The sequence below is a fragment of the Balaenoptera ricei genome, chromosome 13, assembly GCF_028023285.1.
Source record: "Balaenoptera ricei isolate mBalRic1 chromosome 13, mBalRic1.hap2, whole genome shotgun sequence".
Classification (NCBI taxonomy): Eukaryota; Metazoa; Chordata; class Mammalia; order Artiodactyla; family Balaenopteridae; genus Balaenoptera; species Balaenoptera ricei.
In genome coordinates this window covers 5,988,391-6,001,013 of record NC_082651.1, presented here as the reverse complement: position 1 = coordinate 6,001,013, position 12,623 = coordinate 5,988,391, and the positions used below count along the sequence as shown (strand labels likewise).

The 12,623-nt window shown below is 47.7% G+C and overlaps 1 protein-coding gene across 1 annotated transcript in view; it reads left to right on the top strand.

Annotated features, from left to right (window-relative positions):
* The first annotated feature begins 536 nt into the window (after positions 1-536).
* Positions 537-12,623, top strand: part of IL1R2 (interleukin 1 receptor type 2) — a 35,425-nt gene continuing 23,338 nt past the window's right edge. The window contains exon 1 of the mRNA XM_059942771.1: positions 537-575. Within this exon, the coding sequence (XP_059798754.1) occupies positions 562-575 (14 nt within the window). The 5' untranslated portion in view covers positions 537-561. The remainder of the gene's footprint in view (positions 576-12,623) is intronic.

Here is a 12,623-nt window from a genome sequence, read left to right as displayed (position 1 = left end):
GCGGTTGGGAGACACTGGTTTTGTACAGACATGAACTTCCATCTCTATTCAGTTAGCCAAATCCCACACACTATAATAAATACTTAGAGAGTCACCCCCTTCCTTTGCTAACAACTAAACATCACGTAAGACTGGCAATGGGGCTCTTCTAACCCTAGAAGGACTTCATGGGGGAAACAGCACATACCTCGCTGGTTAAAGCCCCAGAGTCCTCCTTTTGTCTTTAATGGGGCCGTGGTTGGGCAAAATACACATCACTTTAAAACCACCTCGCAGCTGGAAGTACGTAACTTTTAGCGAGTCACAAAAAATAGGGAAACTTACACAGAGTTTCCTTGGCCACTTCCGCATCTGAGTGATCATGCACCCGCGCTACAGCCGGGACGGCGCTCCCAGTGAGGAGGGAAAAGGTGTGTTCACAGCCACCCAGTTGGAGGAGTGACACAAGCCCGATTAGGAAATCCCTGGACAATGAGAATATAAATTCCTGCCAGACCGCTGAGCTCCCACTGAAGGTGAAAAGCCTGGCAGCCATCCCAGGAGACAAGCACCAGGCAAACGATGCAGAGCTGCAGGTAAGAGGGGAGAAGGGAAGGGAGGGCGACTGACCTGGGAGTCAGGACCCCTGGGCTCCATCACTTCTGGAGGGCACCTCAGGAGGCTTTCCTGATGTCTCCAGACCCCAGGTGCCTCCTCCATGTGACTTTCCTCATCTCTGTGACCTTCTTCACCTGTGTGAAAGTGACCTTGACCTTTTGGGGCTTCAGTTTCTTTATCTGTCAAAAAAGGGGCTGGATTGGAGGATTTCTAAGGACCTTCTATGATTGGAAGTGACCGGCAAAACTGCTGTGGAATCAGTAAGAGGAAAGGAATTGCTGAGAGGGTTTGTGTCCAGCTCAGGGGAGGCTGTGCCTCTGAGACTTACACTGAGTTTAGAGGCTTTCCTCTTTGGAAGGATCATGGGATGCTTTCTAAAGTATGAGTAACGTTTCTAATGCCTGAGGTCTCCGTGTTGGCTGATCACCAACCCTCACGGCCACCTTGGAGGAGTAGCAGGCAGAGTGTCGCGAAGTGTGAGTCCCAGAGGCTAAAGCGTCCGGGTTCAAGTCCAGCTGTGCCTGTTACTGGCTGTGTGATGTCACGCACCTGTTCCTATAGTAACTGTCTTTTAAAAATCCTGTTCTCCATTGAATAAGTATCACTGAATAGAGATGGTCCACCCAGTGGCCAGCAGCTCACCAGTAATCAATAGCCAGGAAGTGTTAAGCTTATCTTTATCCCTTGCTTCATTCCTGTGAAGTAATAATAAAACTGGGTGCGATTCTTTAAAAAACTCATTTTTACCCTCGATTATAACTAAGTAACCCATGCAGTTTATTTTCACCCTCCCAGCGCCTCGGTCTCCCCAGCTGTAAATCGTGATGCTGATGGTGAGGATCACAGGTGGAGGGAAGGGTACATGAATCTGAATCACGTGGAGCTTTAGCACGGTGCTGGGCACAAGGGGTGTGCTACCTAAACGGTCCAGTGGTTAAGACTCTGCGCTTCCAACGCAGGGGGTGTGGGTTCGATCCCTGGTCGGGGAACTAAGATCCCACATGCCGCGCGGTACGACCGAAAAAAAAAAGCTTGCTCTCTGTATTAGACGTCCTCCCTCTCGAATTCCACTCCCCTTTGGAGGCCTTTCCTCTTCCCGGCGCCCAGCTCCCTCAGGAGCCCCTGGTCCCACTCTGCCTCTAATGCCGTGTGATGCTAGTTGGGGCTTGTCATCCTTCTGAATTTCCTCCTGTAAACTGAGGCAGTTGAGCGACTTGACCTTCTGCGTCCCTCCGGCAGCTCGATGTCAGCGGTGGGATGCTGGGGCATCCCTCCCGGCAGCCCATTCCGTACCCCCCAGCTCACCCTTCCCTGAGCTCCACCTCCCCAAGAGAGTGGGGGTCCCTCTTCACCAGCTCGAAAAGGGGGTCTCCTCCTGCGTGCACGGTAGAAGGGGCACTTCCCCTCAAACCTCATTACAGTCTTGCCCATATTTTAATTGTATGTTCCACTTTTTAGCCTGTCTGGTTATCGTAACAGGCAAGAAAGGGAGCTTGGTCGGGCTCAGGGGGCTGTGAGGATGGTCCCCGCACCATTTGTTCCCAGCCAGCCCGGGACGCCCCCCCACCCCCACCTTTCCACACTTGCCACAGCCCTTACCCTGAATATCCCCACTCCTACCGCACCTTCAAAGCCCAATTGTTTGACAATCGACACCTGAGTGATGACGCACAGCCCCTAGGATAGCAGAGTCTAGTGACAACACGGCTGAAGTAGCGCAAGTATATAGTGTAGTTTCGGGTGGTCTTTTTATGTCACTGTCACTGTCACCTGCTCTCTATATGGGGACACTTGATCATGACAGTGTCTTCAACCATTGGTTCTCAAACTTCAGCCTGCTTCATCGTCACCTGAAGGATTTATTAAAACGCGTTGCTGAGCCCACTCGGAATTTTGGATTCAGTAGATGTAGGGCAGGAAGGGGCTGAGGACTTGCACTTTGAATGAGTTCCCAGGTGATTATGAGGCTACTGGTCTGGGAGAAACACTTCCTTCGGAGCTGAGAGGAGGTTTCATGTCCAGAAGCAAATCAGCAGGAACAAGTGAGTACCTCAGAGTCTGAAACTAGATCTCAGTTTCCTACCAATTTTGTTCTCCACCCACGAAGGACTGCTGCTTAAGGAAGGGAGGAAGAAGGCAGCAAAAAGATGAAAGGGACATGGAAGCTTCTGTGATCAGCTGATGAGCCAAACCCAGTGGGGTCACAGGAAAAATAGTGATGGGGATGGTGTTGGTCTTCCAGCATCTTAGAATCCCTGCTCCAGTGTTCTTAACCTGGTTGAGCATTAAAATCACCTGGAGAGCTTTAAAAAAAATCTCTGTACCTGGGACCAATTACATCAGGAACTTGGGGGGGTTGGGGCCCAGGCAGCAGTAGTTTTTAAAGCTTCCCAGGCAGTTCTGATGTGCAGCTAAGGCTGGGATCCACTGCTCTATTCTACCTCTTATGCTCCTCACCGTTCCACTTATATAAACTATTTAGGGACTTCTTTTTTTTTTTTTTTTTTTTTTTTTTATAAATTTATTTATTTATTTATTTATTTATTTATTTTGGGCTGTGTTGGGTCTTCGTTTCTGTGCGAGGGCTTTCTCCAAGTGTGGCGAGCGGGGGCCACTCTTCATCGCGGTGCGCGGGCCTCTCACTATCGCGGCCTCTCTTGTTGTGGAGCACAGGCTCCAGACGCGCAGGCTCAGCAGTTGTGGCTCACGGGCCTAGTTGCTCCGTGGCATGTGGGATCTTCCCAGACCAGGGCTCGAACCCATGTCCCCTGCATTGGCAGGCAGATTCTCAACCACTGCGCCACCAGGGAAGCCCGGGACTTCTTATTTCTCCCTTCAGAGTGTGTGTTCTAAACCTGTCATGTGTCTGATGATTCTCATTAGATAAATGGGCATTTGACTTATCAGTAGCGTGAGAATCTGTATGAAACTCCATCTAAACGTTTCTGGAGCATACGTTAGTTAAGAACCTCTGTTTCATTTTAGGCATAAATAATTCCCTAAACACACGAGGTAAATTATTGTGGCACTTGATTGTGGGCCAAAAGAGGCCAGTTTAAAACCAGGATATTATCTTGCTATGTGACTTGGATATATAAGTTTGTTTCTGGACGTTAGTTTCATTCATCTGATGAAATGGATGGATTAGAGAGCAGGGGTTCTTTGCTATTTTAAATAATTTCTGGAAAAGAATTTCTGAAATGTCAAGAGGAAATTTACAAATGCTTGGGCTTAATTGGGGATTGCTAACCTGACTGTATTCAGGGGCCAGGCAGTAAGTCAAATCCGTGAGGCTGTGAGTGACAGGGCCTATGACCCACTGGAATCAGTTTGTCCCTCGGAAAAGACAATCAATGAAAAATAACACCACCACTCAAGCTGAAAAAATGCATATCCACAAGTTGAACAGGCCTGTGATCCCCAGTTTGTGATTCCCAGATTAGCTTTGACTATTTGTGACAATCTGATCACATCACCCCTAGGTTAAAGGGATGAGGGCCAAGTCCTGGCCCCATTACTTCTTTTTGTATTTCCTTGGAGGAGTTATTTAACTTCTGTGAGCCTCAGTGTCTTTATCTCTAAAACGAAAATAATAATATCTAGTTTGTAAAGTATTGGGAAAATTAAAAGAAATCCTACATGTCAAGACTTTGCCCAGCGCCTGACACATGGTGGATGTTCAATCAGTGTTAGTTATCACCACCATCCTCAATATCCTCACCATCATCACCATCCTCAGTATCATCACCTTCCTCACCATCATCACCATCCTCAGTATCATCACCTTCCTCACCATCATCACCTTCCTCACCATCCTCAATATCCTCACCATCATCACCAACCTCAGTATCATCACCTTCCTCACCATCATCACCATCCTCACCATCCTCAATATCCTCACCATCATCACCAACCTCAGTATCATCACCATCCTCACCATCATCACCATCCTCAGTATCATCACCATCCTCACCATCCTCACCATCCTCAGTATCATCACCTTCCTCACCATCATCACCATCCTCAGTATCATCACCATCCTCACCATCATCACCATCCTCAGTATCATCACCATCCTCACCATCATCACCAACCTCAGTATCATCACCTTCCTCACCATCATCACCGTCCTCAGTATCATCACCATCCTCACCATCATCACCTTCCTCACCATCATCACCTTCCTCACCATCATCACCAACCTCAGTATCATCACCTTCCTCACCATCATCACCATCCTCACCATCATCACCAACCTCAGTATCATCACCTTCCTCACCATCATCACCATCCTCAGTATCATCACCATCCTCACCATCATCACCTTCCTCACCATCATCACCTTCCTCACCATCATCACCATCCTCAGTATCATCACCTTCCTCACCATCATCACCAACCTCAGTATCATCACCATCCTCACCATCATCATCATCATCATCATCATCATCATCATCAGATTATGAGGTTCTGACCTCACAATTTCAGAAACCACTCTGAAAGGGCTGGGGTGACCCGGGTACAGGGATTTAATATTGTCTCTGCTCTTAATCCATGTGGGTGTCTGCCTACTTCATTTAAGGATGAGCCAGTCCTTACGATCAATGCCTTTCAAATCACCAGGGAGTCTTGTTAAAAGGCAGATGATTCTGATTCCCTAGTTCTGGGGTGGGGCCTGAGATTTTGCATTTCTCACAAGTGATGTCCATGATGCTGGTCCAGGGACCACACTTTGAGTAGGAAGTCTTTAGAATATTCGAGACGAGGTTTTCTTATTTGGGAGCAAGGAAGTCAATGTATGGCTTTGGATGTGTCCTAAATTTTCTAGAGCTAGTATTCATCAGCATGTTTTCTTAACTGTCTGCGGTTGGCAGAATTCTAAGGTGCCCCCCACTGAGCATGCCTTGTGCAGCCGTCTCCCCTTGAATGAGGGTGGGTAATATAAACATGATGGGATGTCATTCCCATGATTATGTTACCTTATACAGCAAAGGCGAGGGAATTTTGCAGATGTATTTTAGGTCCCCGGTCAGTTGATGTGAAGGTAATCAAAAGGAAGACCATCCTGGGCGTTCCTGGCACAACCAGCCGGGCTCTTTAAAAGAGGGTTCGGGGGTCAGAGCCAAGAGGTCAGAGAGATGTGAAGTAGGTGGTCCATTGGCCCTGAGGAAACAAACTGTCCCGTTTTATGGAGGGGACCCCGGGGCAGGAAACGGTGGTGGCCTCTAGTTGCTGAGAGTGGCCTTGGCTGACAGCCAGCAAGAAAGTGGGCACCTCAGTTGTATAATCCCAAAGAGCTGAATTCTACCATAGCCCCAGGGACGTGGGACAGGACCCCAAGCTTTGACGTCCACCCGTGGGACCCTGAGCAGAGTCCATCCAAGCAGAGGCCGACCTTGGACCCACAGTGATGTGAGCTAATGACGGGGCTTGGTTTCAAGTCACTGAGTTTGCGGTCCTTTGCTCCAGGGCAATAGAGAACGAACACAGTGTCCTTATCCTACTCTTTGAGTGCTGTGCGTACCCTCCGGGTTACACTGCAGCGATAACCTACAACATCTCAGTAGCTTAATCCGTCACCTTGCTCACGTCACGTCACTGTCTCGGGGCAGCTGTGTCAGGCCGTGACGGCCCCTCACAGCTACCTGAGGCCATTTTCAAAAGAGAATTTTGCAGACTACCTGTCTGCCTCAGATTGTTGTGACACAAGTGCTGGTGTGGAAAATCTGTGTTTCTCCTATTTAACAGAAGGAAAAACAGACGTTCAGGAACGAGGGAGTGGCTTCATGGATGGAAGTAAACCTCAGTCTCCTATCAGGGTGGCCACCAACCATCAACAGAAGCACCATCCTTGAACAAGGGTGGCAGAAGAGAGGGCTGGAGGGTGGGGTACCGGAAATGAAACACCTGGAGGTGACCTATGTCCTTCCCGTGTCCTTCCCACGATAACTAGTCTTGTGGCCGTGCCTAATTCAAGGATGCAGAGAAGTGAAATCCTTTGTGCACCCCAAAGTATCACAGGTCCAGATGTTGGGAACCTGAGCCTCTCATATCATGTTGCTGGGGAGGAAGCAGGATTTCAGATCGGCCAGCTTCAGGATGCTCTCCTTGCACCAGGGATGAAGCTGGCTGCCCCGGCATCCTCCTGGGAGAAGCCGGAGGGAACACGTGTGAGAGGGAAATGCTCCCCCCCCCCCAGCTCCAGAGAAGAGCAAAGTGTTTCTTAATGGGACTTTCTGGGTCTGTGGAAAACCCAGTCCATCTGGGATGTCTTCAGGCTGATGACTGGGGTTGCTTGTGCCCAGGGATTTCCCCACACCCTATGGCTCAAAATCGCTTGGGTTTCCTATCGTGGTTGGCTTTCTTGGCTTGTTTTTTTATCTGCTCTTGTGGCCATGCTGGGCCCAGGGCTGGGGAAAATTGTGCCTTCTGTGACCCTCAGAGGACAAGCCATTCTAGCTGGACATATTTTCCAGGGAGTGAAAGATGATCTTTCAAAGCATAAAAAGAAAATCTCATCTGTTCTGACAACTTAAGTTTGGGAGGAAATATTTCTAAAATATATGTATTGTGGTGCACATTTGTAGTCACTGCAAGTCGATGTCACAAAAATGTGCCTTTAATAACTTTTCTAGTAAGAATCTCGTTTGGCTCCTGAGGCCTCTTTCTCAGAGGAAAGGGGAATTTAAGCTGCCAGCCTAGGCTGGTCCAACTCTGCCTCTCTTGGATTTATTTGGTCTCTTTTGGGTAGATGCTCAGTCGCTTAGAGTTTCTGACTTTGCCACCTACTTCTAGCCAGGAGTCTGAGAACTGGGGAAGCCATGTCCCCAGGGCATGGTGGGGAGGGCGGCTGGTCCACACTTGCTGGCCTGGGGGGGGGTGGTCTTCACTGGTTTCCATGGAGATGTTCCTGGACCTGGCTGGTCACGCAGTGTCCTGCTACATCTGCTGCTGAGGTTCATGGCTGGGAAAGCTGGGATCTGGTCTTTCAGGGGAGGCAGAGCCAGTGCAATGGCTGATGTGGCCCCACTGTGCCCCTTGCTGGCTCCATGGTCCTCTGCGTCCCTTGGCCGTGGCCTCACTTCTCCCCTGGCTTAGACTGGCCACCTGCGCAGGTGGTAGCCCAAATATTTACCAACCCGCAGGGCAGGAGTACCAACCAGTCAGAACAGGTGCTGCCCTATGTTGCGTTACCATGAGGATCTCAGGGGATCCCCTGGAAAGGTAGAGGGTGGAGAGTTCAGGGCTTAAGTGGGTGGTTATTTACCAACTGGTAAAGACATGTTTCCACAGTTGGCCACACTGCTCCTTAGGGACTGAATGTCCTGCAGCCTCTAGGTCACCTGTCCATCACGGCAGCCCCATGTCAGCTCAGATCTCAGTTTAGCCCCCCATTGTCCACTGGAAGCACAGGGGAGATCTGAATCTCCTCCCCATCGGCAAAGAACTGAGGCCAGCAGGGAGCTAACCCTAGCATCCCTCAACCTAAGTAGGCCATGCCATTATCGCCATCCTTCCCTGGAGCCCCCATCTTGGTAATGGCTCCTTACTTTACCCTGGTGGGATTCCTCTAGGGACCCAATTTGAAAGCAGAGGAAAAGCCCCTCAGCTTTCAGCTTCCCCCTCTCTTCTGCCCTCTGTCTCTTTGCACTCAGGTTTTGAGCCCGGAAGTGGGGGCAGAACCCGCTTTCCCTACTTAGACATCCCCTATATCCACTTCCTTCTTTCCTTTCCAAGGAGGCCTTTGCTCTTCCCCTTTCTTGGGGCCATAGTGGCTGAAGACTCAGAGGTAACAAGCAGGGTAATACCCTGGAAGGTAATTAGCATGTTATCCTCATCACATACGTTATTCACTGTCACATCCTCGAGAAAGAAGGTCCTGTGCAAAATTTAAACTGTTCTTCATGATTCAGGGAAATCATTATGGACATCAACTGTTTTGTGCTGGAACACCTGGATACCCTCAGTAGGACACAGAGAGGTGGAGGGGACCGTTTGTGTCTGCTCGTAAAGGCCTCTGATTGCTGTGCTCTTTGGTTCTTGCATCTGTCTCAGTAGTTTTCCTTCTCTCCTCTGTTATTGGGTAACTGGCTGCCACGTCTTTGTGGGTGCGTATTCCCACATCAGCTCTCTCCCTCTTTCTGATTTGCTACCTCTTCTCTGCTTCTGATAGAACATTCTGGTCACCTATCATTGCATAACAAACTGCCCCGGAATTGAGTGGCTTACGACAAACATTTTATTGTAACTCACATACTCCATAGGTCATGAATTTGAGAGGGGCTTAGCTAGGCGGTTCTTTTGCTCCATGTGTTTCACTTGAGATCAATCAGTGGTACTCAGCTGGTGAGTGGACTCGGTCTGGGGAGCCTAAGATGCTTCACTCGCATGGCTGGGGCTGGGCTGGGACGGTCGGCCTGACCCCCTACATGTAGCTTCCCTCCAAGCAGGTCTCAGGGCAGTTGGACAATTTACACGGTGACTGGCATCCCCCAGAGCCAGCATCCCAAGGAAGCCAGGTGGAAGCTGCATGGCCTTTTCTGACTTAGCTTCAGTGTTCACTCAACACCATTCTGTTGGTTAGACTTAAGTCACAGTTGGCCCACATTCAAGGGACCCCTTGAAAAGTTGGACTCCACCTTTTTAAAAAATACTTATTTATTTATTTTGGCTGCGTCAGGTCTTAGTTGTGGCACGTGGGATCTTTCATGGCGGTGCACAGGCTCTTCCTTGCAGCGCACGGGCTTCTCTCTAGTTGTGGCACGCAGGCTCAGTAGTTGCAGTGCGTGGGCTCTCTAGCTGTGGCACGTGGGCGCCAGAGTGCAGGCTTAGTTGCCCCACGGTATGTGGGATCCAGTTCCCCGACCAGGGATTGAACCCATGTCCCCTGCATTGGTAGGCGGATTCTTAACTACTGCACCACCAGGGAAGTCCCTGGACTCCACTTTTGATGGCAGAGTAGCCTGGTCACATAACAGAAGACAATAGGGAGATATCGTTGTGGCCATCTTTACAAAATACGATCTGCCCCTCTGAGAAGCAATAGCCACATTCATACGAATAAAGAGACAGGTTCTGAAAGAGACTTTCACATTTCTTCTGTGAGTCAAATAGACATGACTTGGTGCCAGGATCCTATTGACTGTCTTTCAGCCGTTCAAGTTTTTTTGTCCTGGTTTCTTTTATCTGTGTTATATTTTAGATGGTCATGTTTTCTGGATAACTGATAATTCAAATATCTGCGACATCTATTACTCTCAGATTACAAGGGTTGAAAGCAACATTCATTTCAAAGGGTGTGCATCTGCCCATAACCAGTCTCCTGTCCCATGCCAGCACAGGGCGTCCAGATACTAGTTCACGTTACCCAATGAGTAGCCCCACAGAGCTGAAACTCCAGTACCCAGGACAACTCAGGAGTCTTGAGTCATGGTTTCGCCAGTTGCTAGCTATGGGACCTTAAGCTAGTGAGTTGATCCAATTCAGTGGTTATCTGACTGAGCCCCTGACTTGGTGCCGGGGGCTCTGAATGACTTGGGCTCACTGGGAATGCAAGGTGTGAATGGAGGACCTGATGGAGAGGGAGGAAGAGCTGGGCTGATTTGCTGAATCTCTTGGTTAATGGTTCCTGGGGCAGAAGTTGGTCAAGTTCAAAAGGTTTGACAGCGAAAGGGTGATTTTATTTATTTTTTATTTAAAAAAATTAAAAAAAATATTGTTGACGTATAGTTGATTTACAATGTTGTGTTAGTTTCAGGTGTACAGCAAAGTGAATCAGTTATACGTATACATATATCCACTCTTTTTTAGATTTTGTTCCCTGAGAGGTCATTACAGAGTATTGAGCAGAGGTCCCTGTGCTATACAGTAGGTCCTTATTAGTTATCTATTTATAGATAGTAGTGTGTATATGTCAATCCCAATCTCCCCAATTTATCCCTCTCGTCTCCTTACCCCCTGGTAACCATAAGTTTGTTTTCTACATCTGTGACTCTATTTCTGTTTTGTAGATAAGTTCATTGGGAAAGGGTGATTTTTTTTTTTTTAACATCTTCAATGGAGTATAATTGCTTTACAGTGGTGTTTTAGTTTCTGCTTTATAACAAAGTGAATCAGCTATACATATACATATATCCCCATATCCCCTCCCTCTTGCGTCTCCCTCTCCTCCTGCCTATCCCACCCCTCTAGGTGGTCACAAAGCACGGAGCTGATCTCCCTGTGCTATGCGGCTGCTTCCCACTAGCTATCTATTTTATGTTTGGTAGTGTATATATGTCCATGCCACTCTCTCACCTCGTCCCAGCTTACCCTTCCCCCTCCCCGTGTCCTCAAGTCCATTCTCTATGTCTGTGTCTTTATTCCTGTCCTGCCCCTAGGTTTTTCAGAACCTTTTTTTTTTTTTTTTTTTTTTTAGATTCCATATATATGTGTTAGCATACGGTATTTGTTTTTCTCTTTCTGACTTACTTCACTCTGTATGACAGTCTCTAGGTCCATCCACCTCACTACAAATAACTCAGTTTTGTTTCTTTTTATGGCTGAGTAATATTCCATTGTATATATGTGCCACATCTTCTTTATCCATTCATCTGTTGATGGACACTTAGGTTGCTCCCATGTCCTGGCTATTGTAAATAGTGCTGCAATGAACATGGTGGTACATGACTCTTTTTGAATTATGGTTTTCTCAGGGTATATGCCCAGTAGTGGGATTGCTGGGTCGTATGGTAATTCTATTTTTAGTTTTTTAGGGAACCTCCATACTGTTCTCCATAGTGGCTGTATCAATTTACATTCCCACCAGCAGTGCAAGAGGGTTCCCTTTTCTCCACACCCTCTCCAGCATTTATTGTTTGTAGATTTGGAAAGGATGATTTTAAAGAGAAAGACACTTGTTGGCAGAAAGTAAAATAGAAAGAGAGTGCGTTGCCCTTGGTGGAGCCAAGTCTGAACCTTACCAGGTTCTCCCTGGTAAGACATTCAGCCCAAGTGGCCCAGTGCCTGGTTCTGCTAAAGATGGGTCTTCCTGTGCCATGGGTTCCAGTAAGCGACTCTGTCCCCACCCCCCCAACCCCCCCCCCCGCCCCATCAGGGTCAAGGACATGCAGGTGCTGTCGTTATGACACAGCCGTGCAGACCAGAAACAGTCCCACTGTGCTGCTCCTAATTCCCTTAATTCTGGGGGGAAAGTGCTAGCTTCTCTATTTTCTACAGAACAAAAATAGTTTGTGGACTTCTCTCAAGGGTTCTGCTTTGGCTTTGAGCCAGTACATTTTTCAACAAAATCTGCCTCAAACCTGGTCATGTATTTCCCTGTATCTGAAGCTAGAGGATCTTCCCTACCCCTCAAATGCCTAACATCCTGTGCTTCCCAGAGACTTAGTTCCAAATACTTTTTATTTTGCTTCAGCTTTGAATTAAAAAAAAAAAATCCAAGCTTAATTTTGATGTAAATATTTATTTCCCCATAGGTTTCAGAACGTTTTATACCACATGCCTGAAACAACATGTTCAGTTTTTTAGGAATCTATTTTGCAAACTGAATGTGACTCAGCAGTAGGTATAAGCCTGGAGAGTTATTTGTCTTCCTTAAGAGTCAAGATCTGTCACCTTGTTTTTGTGTTTTGGATGACTGTACTGCCTGACTCAGAGATGGACAGTTGCCTGGAACCTTCTGGGAACAAGGTGAAGATAGAAATAAAGAAAAGTTTCATCTTCTGGGTGAATGAAGAGAGAGACTCAAATATACTAGAGAATCAAATTTTTACTCCTTTTAAATGCCTGAAGATTTATCTCTGGAGCTATCGTTTACTTACTTATTTACTCTCAATAAACTTTCAGGTGTTCAGGGGAAAATGTGTTTGTGTGTGTGTGTGTGTGTGTGTGTTTGGGGCCCAGGTGGGGCTAGGGGGCCCAGGTGGGGCTGGGATCCAGGCAGGGGGTTGGGAGGACCAAGCCCCACTTCTTGAACCTATGGGGAAATTAATATTTACATCAAACTTAAGCTTGGAAATTTTTTAAAA